At 38.5% G+C, this 12,712-nt stretch overlaps 1 protein-coding gene across 4 annotated transcripts in view; it reads right to left on the bottom strand.

The window, feature by feature from the left end:
- Nucleotides 1-12,712, bottom strand: part of GPM6B (glycoprotein M6B) — a 61,603-nt gene that overhangs the window by 43,070 nt on the left and 5,821 nt on the right. For 2 of the 4 annotated variants that reach the window (XM_044670366.1, XM_044670367.1), the window contains exon 2: nt 3,738-3,857. The exons of the other annotated variants lie outside the window; for them this stretch is intronic. In XM_044670366.1, the coding sequence (XP_044526301.1) occupies nt 3,738-3,857 (120 nt within the window). The remainder of the gene's footprint in view (nt 1-3,737; nt 3,858-12,712) is intronic. 4 annotated transcript variants of the gene reach the window in all.

The following is a 12,712-nucleotide window of genomic DNA, read 5'->3' as shown; positions in this document are numbered from 1 at the left end:
AAGACATTGATATGATTATTATTTTTTTAACCCTTACTTTCTTAGAATCAATACTATGTATTGGTTTTTAGGCAGAAGAGCAGAAAGGGTAGGCAATGGGGCTAAGTGACTTGCCCAGGGTCACCCAGCTAAGAAGTATCTAAGACCAGAGTTGAACTTAGGACCTCTCCTCTCTAGGTCTAGCTCTCAAATCATGGAGCTTCCCCTCAATATGATTATTTTAATATGCTTCCATTGCTATATCTGAAAGGATGCTGTTCATTTGATTCTGACTTGCAATATAACTAGTTCCCCAATGATCCTATTTTCTTTCCTTCCTTCTTATGAATCTTTAAATTGCAGCATTTTATTTAGCAAAGAAAAAGCTGTTTTTCTTTTGAATCCTTTCTCAAGGGAAGGTTAGACCTCTTTCCCCCCCGCCCCTCACAGATGAGACAGAATACTGGGTGTTGAAGTCTTGAGAAAGGACTCTGGGAAAGAAACCATGAATAGAGCAGGCTGAGGCTTAATCCAAATACATAAAATTGATACCTCTGGACAAAGGAGAAGACACATTTAAAAGCACTTTTTCCCATCCCGCCTCCTTCAATTAAGAACTAGTCTTCATTTTTCCCTTCTCTAAATTCAACATTTAGAGACTCATGAGGAGCCTCAACAGGCATATTCCTCCCCTCCCCCAACATGATTTTAAATGGCTCTGTTTTCTCCCTGATGTTATTCTCAACCAGCCACTGCTAACTTTGGGACCTTTACCTTGAGAAGCAGCTTGGTAAACGGAAGCACTGGACTGGAAATTCAAATTTACCCTTAGATACTATCTGTGTGATTCTGGCAAGTGACTTACTTCCTCTCAGTTTTCTTATCTATAAAATGGGGATGATAATGGATCTATCTCACAGAGTTGTAAGGATGGCATGAATAATAGGAGTAATTTTTGCTATTTAGCTGTTCTCAGTCATGTCTGACTCTTGGTAATCCAATTTGGGGTTTACTTGGCAAAGATCCTGGAAGGGTTTGCCATTTCTTTCTCCAGCTCATTTTGCAGATGAGGAACTGAGGCAAACAGGGTTAAGTGACTTGCCCAGGGTCACATAGCTAGTTTCAGATGTTAGTAAAGCATTTTATAAACCTTACATTTTATGTAAATTTCAGGTTATCCTTCACACCTACTGGAAGCTTCTTTTCTTGCCTAGCAGATTTCTCTCAAAGCTTTAGCTCCAGGGGCAGCTAGGTAACACAGTGGATAGAGGACCAGGCTTGGAGTCAGAAGGAACTCTGCTCAAATCTGTCCTCTAACACTTCCAAGCAGTGTAACCCTGAGCAAGTAAAACACTTAACCCTAGTTACCTCTCCCTTGGAGCCTCTTGGAATTGACACTACAGAAGGTAAGGGTTTGGATGAAGCTTTAGATCTCCTATTCTGTCTCATTTCTGAAAATCAGAGACCTAAGCTTTTCTAGAGAGCTAAAAAGGGGCCAAACGGTGGCCCTGAGATCAGTCCAGATTCTTTTAAAAAATGATCTGAGGGCAGCTGGGTAGCTCAGTGGGGGCAGCTGGGTAGCTCAGTGGAGTGAGAGTCAGGCCTAGAGACAGGAGGTCCTAGGTTCAAACCCGGCCTCAGCCACTTCCCAGCTGTGTGACCCTGGGCAAGTCACTTGACCCCCATTGCCCACCCTTACCAATCTTCCACCTATGAGACAATGCACCGAAAGTACAAGGGTTTAAAAAAAATTTTTTTAAAATTTAAAAAAAATGATCTGAAAGTTTGATGCTGACATAGAACTGCTTTAATTAATTATGTGTTTAGGTTTTTTACAATTTATATTTCACTTATAGAACACACAGTGCAATTTAGGCTGCACTATAACTATAATCCTAATCTCTTTCATAAAAGATATGGAAAGAAAAAAAGTCATAGTTTATGAAAAATACATACACTTATTTTGAGATTTTTTTTTTTTTTAACATTTTCAGTAGCAGAATTCAGGCTCCAGGGTGGAAAGAATATACTATATCATAATGAAGTAAACCAAGGCAAGTAGGTTAGGAGATATATGGAACGTGAGACCTGGAGAAGAAAGAGAAGTTAGGAGGAAGTCACAGAAGCGAGGAGTTCTTTATTATTCTTTAGATCTCAGCCAAACAGGTCCGGTGGGCACTGAGGTTCTGAGATTTCCACTCCACTTATGGGCGGGGCAGAAAAGAGAAATGAGAAATCCGGACAGAGTAACCCGACATGAGGATAACTGAGAAAACAATTATGCCAGTTTCCTTCTCTCACGGTTTTATTTCCCCTTTTAAGGCTAGCCTTGATCTCAGAGAGGTGTGATTGTTTCCCAGCTGGTGCTTCTGAGCTCTTTCTCCGGAGGCAGCATGGCTCTTACCTTTCAGAAGTAGTGAAGGGGCACAGTTAAGAGATAAAGCAGACTCATGCAAGTCTCTTTTCTGGCCTCTCAGACCTCTCCTAGTGCTACCTACAAATGGCGGATCTAATTATGGAATATAAAGTGGAGGGGGAGTGAAAAGAGGGCCAGACTTGGGGTCAGGCAGAACTGAGGGCAAATCCTGCCTTTGACATATACTCACTATGACAATGAGCAAGTTGTTTAATGACTCGTTATCAGTACTTCAGGCAATTTGTGGTTTGAGATGGGAAGTTACACCAGTGGAAAGAGGTTTGCATCACTCATTCCCCTCATCAATGAAATCATAGATCTGACCCTTTTCCCCAACCCCATCCCCAAAAGCATCAGGAACTGGCATCATAAAGACAAAAACAAACAAACAAATAAAACAAATAATCCCTTCCAGTAAGGAGTTGACAATCCATGGAGTGGGGTAGCTACAGAAACAAAAAAGTATATAAAAACAGAACACAAGGTATTATCATTTATGGAGGCAGAGACCACTAACCCACTGGAGGGGGGTGCATTAGAGAAAGGCTTCACCGAGAAATTAGGTCCTCAGCTGAGATTGGCAAGAAGAGAAGGATGTTATAAGCATACACATAATATATGTGGATTTTATATATTATGCATATTTAAAACTGCAAAAAAGAAAAAGAAAGGTAAGGAAGTCTGAAAGGTAGAGATGACGAGAAACAGATTTTAGGCTTGACAGGTGGCTTGTGCAAATGCACATCACCCCAAGTGGGTGATGGAATGTTGAGTTAGAAAACAGCTAATAGTCCAGCAGAATGCACAAAGGGGAATAATTAGAAATAAGTAGGAAAGGTGGGTCAGAGTTAGGTCTTAAAGAGACTTGAATAGCAAACTATGGAATTTTTATTTTATCTTAGAGGCACTAGGGTACTAATGAATTTTTCCCCCACCTTTTTTTAAAATGAGGGAACTGAAGATGGTCAAACTTTTGCCTTAAGATTATTTTGGGGGCAGCTAGGTGGCTCAGTGGATTGAGAGCCATGCCTGAAGACAGGAGGTCCTGGGTTCAAATGTGGCCTCAGACACTTCCCAGCTGTGTGACCCTGGGCAAGTCACTTAACCCCCATTGCCTAGCCATACTGCTCTTCTGCCTTGGAATCAATACACAGTATTGATTCTAAGACGGAAGGTAAGAGTTTCTAAAAAATTATTTTAAATTAATTAAATTTAAAAAGATTATTTTGAAAGCCAGGTAAAAACAAATCATAAAACATATCTAAAGTGAAGAAACTGTTAAAACTACCACAAACCAGTTACTTGACTCTCTATTTAGAATCCATCTCAACGCTTTATTTACCTGGAGCGCTCAAAGGACTAACACTGTCTCTCAGTGCTGGCACATGCCGGTACTGGTGTGGCCTTGAACTCTCGTACATCCAGTGGTACCTGCCAATTTCCATTTCTGGTCTGGTGATCACTGCCAATTTCAGGTGGGAAAAAGTCAGTGTTTCCCTCTCCAGCAAAGACTTGTTTTTAGTACTTTAATTCATCTGCTCTGTCTCTAAATAAAAGCAAAGATCTAAAACACAGGCTGCTGAGGTTTCATGATCAAAACATCACCCATTTGACCCAACTTAAAAGGGTAAAACTTGCTTAATATAACATGGCCAATAAGTGCCCGATGATAAAAATTCCAGTGTCTTATAGGCTCCAGTCTTAACAAGGTTCTCTCCCCTTTCCCTTATTAACCCTTCTCATTTCTCTGCCCCACCCCCATAAAAAGTCAGACATTGCTCTGAAACAAAACACAGATTCTGATAAAACTATTTTCCTCAATGCTTTTTTATAAATTCTAAGGTCAGCTGAGGCAATTAATGGCATCTGTAGAGATACATTTTCATAAATTCATTCATTAGGATATTTTATACGGTTCTCTTCCAACTAAAAAGGAAGGTCATCATTTAGTCCTTTCCCAATCTGTGTCAGCTCCTGTAAATATGTCAAATTTGTATTAGCAACTAGGGAGTAATTTCTTTGATAAAATATTGGCTCTAGCCCATAATGCCACAGCAAGATTGCCTGATAGGTTCGAGATTTCAAAATATTACAGTGTGAATTTCATGGTTCCTTCCAAATATCTCCTCCCTCCCCAAGCTGTAAACTCACTGAAGACATGGCCTGTATCTGCCATCCCCAAGAGCCTAAGAAGGCAAAAATGTACTTTCAAGTTCTATAAACATTTGGATAGAGTGATAATAATGTTTTCCACAATGATGATCATTGTAATCACCAGCAGCCATTACCATTTGGGAGACACCTGGCAGCAGAGCTGAGGACAGAAGGGAAGAGGCAAAGAGTCAGGGACCATGGGGCTCTAGAACCGGGGTATCAGATATAGTCATTGCCAAACTGCAACTCCAATCACATAAAAATGTTAATGGGAAGTATTTAACAAAATAAATAAAATTACATTAGAACATAGGTATTATTTTATATTTTTTAAAGTTAATATGCTGCTATAGGAATGCATATTTTTGCTGTTGCTGTTATTGTTGTGGTTGGTGAGCTGTTTCAGTCCTGTCTGACACCCTGGGACCCCATTTTGAGATTTCTTGACAAAGATACTGGAGTAATTTTGCCATTTCCTTCTGGAGCTCATTTTACAGATGAGGAAATGGAGGAAACAGGATTAAATGACTTGACCGGGGTCACACAAATAGTATCTGAGGCCAGACTTCAATTCAAGAAGATGATCTTCTAGACTCCAGGCCTAGTGCTTTGCTTACTGGGCCATCTAGTTGCCCAGTATATGTTTTATTGACTCCCCAGATCTATAGGAATTTGACACTACTACAATAAACTATGTGGTCTCTTTGGGGCTATAAAAAGTCAAGAATTTATTACTTTGAGGGGATTATATTTCATAACAGGATTAACACACACACACATATATGAGGTAGTAAGATTGTAATGGAAAGAGTACTGGATTTGGAATCAGGGATTCTGAGTTCAAAACCTGACACTATTACATATTTCTTGTATGACATTGGTCAGATCACAACCTCTCTATCCCTTAGTTTCCTCAACAGCAAAATGAGGGTTTGGGGCTAGAAGACCACTAAGGTCCCTTTCTATTTTAGAGATACAATCTCATAGAAGCATATACAAAATATATATTAAGTTTTTTTGAGAGGTGACAGCCTTAGCCCTAGATACCTAGGATATGGACCTTATGTAGGAAGTAGCTGATGCCTGAGCTGAGATGAAGGAAACTGGAGATTCTAAGGGAGTTTCTAGGTGGTGCAGTGGATAGAGTGCCGGGTTTCAAGTCAGGAAGACCAGAGTTCAAATCTGGCCTCAGACACTTCCTAGTTGTGTGACTCTGGGCAAGTTCACTTAATCCTGTTTCCCTCAGTTTTCTTATCAAGTAAAATGAGCTGAAAAAGGAAATGGCAAACCACTCTGGTATCTCTGCTAAGGAAACCCCAATTAGGGTCATGAACAGTCAGATACCAAATGAACAACAACAAGAAGAGATTCTAAGAGGGAGAGTTGAGGAGAGAGGGCATTACAGGCGTGGGTGGGAGGGGAGGTGGGGTGTGGAACAAGACCATGGGCACAGAAGATGGAATATCATGTGTGAACAGTAGTCAGAAGGCAGATTTATCTGGATCAAAGAGAGCAAGAAGGAGCTTTGCCAGATTAAATATTCTGCTTAATCCCAGAGTATTTTTGGCAAAATCCACAGTCCCAAATTCTGGATAGCTCTCTAACCAGATTTAGGGAGATTTAAGTATTATCCTTTTCTAGTACCTTCCCTGGTGCCTTGTACTAAAGAGTCTCAGATGGACTTGTGATGGAAAGGGGATAAAATGAGAATAAAATGAGAATAAAAAAGGAGGAAAAAGAGGTGGGGAAGGGGAAAAATGGTATTTTTAAATAAGAATAGAACTAATGAATTATTCTTAGAGAAACAAAGCCTTTTAAAAAACCCATCATTCCTAGTTTTTCTTCTTTTTCTCCATTTATCATGATTAAATCCATATACTTTTCTTAGCAGGATCTACAGATAAATGAGTAGATGCGTTTTTGTTATTGTAATAAAAATACTGCAAGTAGCCAGTGAACATTATGGTCTCCTTCTCAGAGTAATTTTCAAATTCATATTTCTCTTTGAGTCCTGATAAATTTTTTGCTAAGTTTTCCTTGAAATTACTGAAAAAAAAAAGCATACCTTTTAAGGACTTTCCTAAGCTTGTTGCTTGAAGTTCTTAGCTATCACTCTTCCCTGGAGATTATATAAATATATATGCATATCCTTCCTTCCTTCCTTCCTTCCTTCCTTCCTTCCTTCCTTCCTTCCTTCCTTCCTTCCTTCATATTGATTTGTCTATCCATCCGGCCGTCTATCTATCCATACATCTATATATTATGTATATACCTATATATCTTTATATACATACACATATTATATGTGTATATATATAGTCTGTAATATACAGATTTTATGTATAGATTATACCCATACCACTCTACACACATCTCTCTATGTATCTATCTCTATAAATCTTTGAAGGGAAATAAACACATTGTGATAAACCCCTTTAAATCTATTATGCCAACTCCCACTGGTATTCTTGGTTTGGAGTTCCTATAGTATTTCTCTTTTAAGAGATCTAGAGTAACTGTCAGGGGTAGGAGTTTCAGGTACTGCCATTCATGAATTCTTACCCATTTATTTCCTATTAATAATTAGTCAAGAGCATCAGTGACATTTTGGCAAAATTTTACTAATCAGGTATAGTAAAGAGCAGTTGATACTAAATATTTTGTCCAAGCTGGGGTACAAGAACAGTTGATATAAAACATTCCAACCCCATACAAAGGATGGGGGCACTCCTCTTGAAAACACAAAGTTCTTGAAGAAGGTGTGCTTCAAGTACAAAAGTAGTCAAGCAAACAAGTAGAAGACGTGATAAAAAAAAATACCTTATAAGTCCTGATCTTGGGAGTCTTTTTCTCCAACCCCTTTACTGATGTTCTGGGACTCTGAAGATCAATGCCTACCCATATCAGAATTCTCTCTGCCACTGGGGGTGGGAAGGAGGAGGGGTTCACAGTTCCTGAAGCTGTTTCTTTTCTGGGGTGGTGATCCTCCTTTATCCATCTGTCTGTGTTCTCTGCCAACATTTGTTCTCATTGTGTTTCTCTGTTCCTGGCTAGATGTATTCTCTCCTACATTTCTCCCTGATAATGGTCAATGGAAGAAGCAGGTGGAGAACAGAAAGAGGGAGAAATTCTAACTTCCTCCTAAAACTATACTCTCTCAGGGGTATGACTTCAGCTTGAATCCTTAACTTCTGAACTAAAATCTTCCAGTGATGAGCTGGACTTCTCTGTAGTGGGGAACTGCTGAAATTCTCCTACAATTTAAAGCTCCTAGAATCATGCTTCTTTTGTTGGGCTAGTCGATCATACCTTTTTTCTTTCCCGACCCAATGAAATTCATACATCAGGATGTAGAGAAGCTTGCTTATACAACGTCTCTTTATAAATTGATTCTATAGCTCAATAAATATGGCATTCACATTCATAAAGATATCAGAACATAGAACATTTTGTCTAAAAGTATGAGGACAGATCTCTACCCCTTATGTATAACTATCCAGAGCAATAGCAATGTGGAGAATGGAATCAGAAAACAATAAGGGAACCTAGTTTTTTATCTGTTCCTTTGATGACTCATAGTAGCATTGTCTAATTAAGGCTAGAATCTCCCAATTTTCTTGATAAATTCTGTCTTCAAAATTGGTCTCTTTCTCCTCTTCTATTCTTCATCTATGTGGTAAGCAAGATTACACTGGGAGATGCTAGACAGTAAACAATCCAATGCTGGGGTAGTAGAAAGAAAATTGGACTGTGTTCAAAGACTTGGATTTTAGTCATGGCACAGTCACATTACTATTATTGTTATTATTATACAATCCTTACCTTCTGCCTTAGTCCTAAGGCAGAAGAGTGGTAAGGGCTGGGCAATGGGGATTAAGTGACTTGCCCAGGGTCACACGGCTGGGAAATGTCTGAGGCCAGATTTAAACCTAGGAACTCTTGTCTCTAGGCCTGGTTCTCAATCCACTGAGCCACCCAGTTGCCCCCCATAGTCACTTATTATTGCATTATGATTTAAGCTACTTAATTAGGCTGCTCCTGTTTTCTCATCTAGAAGTGAAAAATTTGAATTAGATTACCTTTGACAGTGTCAGTATTAAAATTCTGTGAATTTAAGGCCACAGCTTTAAATTAACTAATCTGAATCCTAGGATAGGATAGAGATTCAATTCCCTAAAAAAATTTAAGTAGAGAACCTAGAAGACTTTTCTTACTAGAGTTGGGATTTTTATCCTGAGGTTAACACTTTCCTCAAAGGAATAATCCATAAGATAAGATAAGATAGATAGATAGATAGATAGATAGATAAGATAAGATTTCAGGGGATATAAAAACTTAGATAAGAAAAATAGATTTTTTTCCTATTAACCTCTAATTAAAATTTAGCATTTTTTAAAATTATGAATTTTTAATAAACCATATTTTGAGGAGTTCACAAGTCTTGTTTCATAGTTTTCCATTGCATCTGATTCTGTGACCCCATTTGTGGTATTCATCATTTGTGGTATTCATAATGACAAAGGGGAATGCCCAAAAAAGTTAAGAATCTCTGAGCTGAGTAGCAACATTTACTGAGAATACAGACTTTTGGAATCTGTCTTCTATACATATCAAAAGAAGAATGATAGGATGTCAAATAGAGATAATCTCTGTGTATGGCAGCACTGCTATCAGGTGTTGAGCTGCTAAAAATATTTCTCTGAGTGGAATAACAAGATTTATGCACCCTGGAAATGGATCCTGCCAATACCAGTTACCTTTTTAGAGCCCAGTTCAATAAGATGAGTTCCCTGAAACATGCTTTTACACCAAGAAGTGAAGATGAGACTGGGCAATACAACATTCCTAAATCATTCTCAACTCCCATTTTGGGGGAGACTGTCACCTAAGACAGGGGAATAAAGACAAAGGGAAGTGCCTGGTTTTTAAAAAATAAGCAAGTTCACAGAAAGTTAGAATTACAGGGCACCTCCTCATTCCATAGGTGGAGAGAGATAAAAGTACTTGTCCAAGGTCACATAGTGTCAGAGGCAGAATTTTAACGTGGATGCTCTGATGCTCATTCATCTTCATGCTACCATGCCCCAGATCTTCATCCTGAAGTCTCATTCAAACCTTGGAATTCAAACACTGAAGTATCCTCGGCTCCTTCTCCCTCTGATTGGATGAGTCCTCCCATGACCTCCAATTAAAGGATGCCCAGACTACCCAGGTCTCATTAATTGCCAGGCTGTACTTAAGATGTTCCCTACCATGCCACCCTCACTTCCTCTTCACCTTTCTTTTATGGTGTAGTCTTTCCCCATTAGATTGTAAGGTCCTTGAGAATAGGGCTTTATTTCTTTCTACTTGTATTTGTATACATACTACTTAGCACAGCACCTGCTACAGATAGCAAACACTTAATAAATGCTTGTTGACTGATTCCAAATCCTGTGCTCTTTCCAACACAGCATGCTTTCCAGTAATTTATCAATAAACATAGCATGAATTTCAACAAAGGCAATATCTCATTACTTTTTTTTTTGAGCCCACATAGAAAATCCATATTTTTCATTTCTTTGAAGGGAACTCTCAGTGTCAAAACTCCCTTCCTTGATCTATATACATATATATGTATATATATATACATATATATATGTGTGTGTGTGTGTACACACATATATATATATATATGTATGTATACATACGTGTATATATATTGACAACTCATTTATAACAAAGTCTTTGTTGCCTAGGGGCACTGAGAAATTAAGTGACTTGGTTGTGGTTATACCACTAGTTTGTGAAAGAAAAAGGACTGGAATTCAAGTTTTCCAGTTTTCTTTCTATTCTTTATGTTACACTGTCTCTTATCCTAAAACTTAGAATGGAATTATAGAATCTTTACTTAGAATTCTCTGATGGGATATACTCTTGCTCATCACATTTGTACAATACTTCATGGTTTACAAAACGTTTTCCTTACACTAAGCCCATGGAGATGCTATTATAAGCATAAAATATGGCTCAGCTGGGTTGACATGAGCCTGGTTCTCTCTCGGAGGCTTCTCTTTCTTCCTACTTGTTAGCTCATGCTCACAGCCAGGATATACCCTGGGAATTTCAGTAGTGGGAATCTTAGGTTAAGGTACATCGACTACCATAATGTATCCTAAGGCTAACAAGAAAAAGAATACAAGATAAGTTTTATTTCCCTGAGACAAAAAACATACTATTAAAAGTCAGAACCTGACTTCTAGAAGTCCTATTTGCTGGATTCCAAGTTAATTCCAAGGCTACATTTTATCCTAGAATTAGGGATACTATGTTGATCATAGCAGCAAAGAGGTGTTGCAATGGATAGAGAAAGAGTGCCCCACCTGCTGAGTTCAAAACTGTCCTCAGATACTTCCCAGCTGGGTGACCCTGGGCAAGTTTAACTCTCTTTGCCTTAGTTTCCTCACCTATAAATGAGCTGGAGAAGCAAATGACAAAGCAATCCAGTATCTTTGCCAAGAAAACTCCGAATAGGGTCATGAAGAGTAGGACACGACTGAAATAACTGAACGGTTGACCATAGGGAACAAAGAAACTATGATTAGAGTGGGACTTTGTTCTAAGGTACCAAAATCTAGAGGGTGCTGACAGCATTTATACTCCTTCAACAGTGTAGAAACAAGGTTGCTTAGAACTTAGTCAGCAAAAGACTCTGTAAAAGTAGAAAGCTTCTAAGTAACATGTATTTCCGTCCCACTGCCAGTTGATCTACACTAGCAGATTCCTCTGATCACCCCCAACCTAATCCTAAGGTCTCTATCTCTACTTTGCATTTATTCCTCAAGTGCATTTTATTATAAATTGCTAGAGAGAGAAAGAGAGAGAGAGAGAGAGAGTGTGTACAGATGGTCTAGAGCTCATTTGAAGGTAGGAAGAGAGAAATGCTACTTTTAGCTCTATAGGAGGAGGAAAGAAAAAGATTCCAATTTAAGTGCCACATATAAATTCAATTTAAAAAACTCAACCCAAAAATATTCTCTTAGAAAGTAGATATACTCAAAGATACACTTATTTAGGCTGAAGATTTTTGAGTGACTCAAGTCAAAAACACCATTTGTAACATTGAATGTTTACAAGAATTAAGACTATTAGGGGACTTACAGAGGAAATGTCTCATTTTTGTCTTCCCCAAATCAGTCAACAAGTATTATTTATTAAGTGCTATCTATGTGTAAGGCACTATGCTAGTAAGATAACCCTTGCCTTCTGGAAACTTACATTCTATTTTGACTATACATCAAAGGAAAATTCAAAACAAAGTGAAAAATTTACAGTATGAGAGCTTTTATTTTTCAATCTATCTTTTATTAAAAAAAAAACCTTGCCATAGGGGGCAGCTGGGTAGCTCAGTGGATTGAGAGCCAGGCCTAGAGACGGGAGGTCCTAGGTTCAAATCCGGCCTCAGCCACTTCCCAGCTGTGTGACCCTGGGCAAGTCACTTGACCCCCATTGCCTACCCTTACCACTCTTCCACCTATAAGTCAATACACAGAAGTTAAGGGTTTAAAATAAAAAACAAAAACAAAAACAAAAAACCTTGCCTTCTATCTCAGAACCAATACACAGTATTGTGTAGGCAGAAGAGTTGTAAGGTCTAGGCAAAGGGATTATGATTTGCCCAAAGTCACAGAGCTAGTATCTGGGATCAGATTTGAACCCAGGACTTCTCATCTCTAGGTCTGGTTCTCGATTCACTAGGTCACTAGCTGCCCCCTTAATTTGTCTTTACTGAGAACCTGTGGTTTTTAAAATGGAGTAACACAATTCCACAGTTCCATTTACTAACATTTGGGAATTTATCTAACTATAGGCAACAAAGGGACAAAGATGATTCTTTTGAAAATAAATAGCTTATTTTCTAATGAGTGTTCTTGAAGGAAACACATATCAAGCCCTTATTTTTGGTGAGTTGCTTCATTTTTTAAAAAGGAAAGCAAAAGTGTCTGGTACATAGGTGACACACACATTAAATAAATGCTGCAACTTCAAATATATGTTATTCCAGTTTTGTAAACCAGCTAGTATACCGTGACCCCTTAGTTCATCCTCCGGAATAAGACATATGACTGCCCTAGACAAGATATCATTATTCTCCTACTGGACATTCCTTACTGCTATTTCAGC

The sequence above is a fragment of the Gracilinanus agilis genome, chromosome 3 (genome assembly GCF_016433145.1).
Source record: "Gracilinanus agilis isolate LMUSP501 chromosome 3, AgileGrace, whole genome shotgun sequence".
Lineage (NCBI taxonomy): Eukaryota > Metazoa > Chordata > Mammalia > Didelphimorphia > Didelphidae > Gracilinanus > Gracilinanus agilis.
The sequence above is the reverse complement of the archived record's forward strand: the minus strand, read 5'-3'. Positions and strand labels throughout refer to the sequence as shown.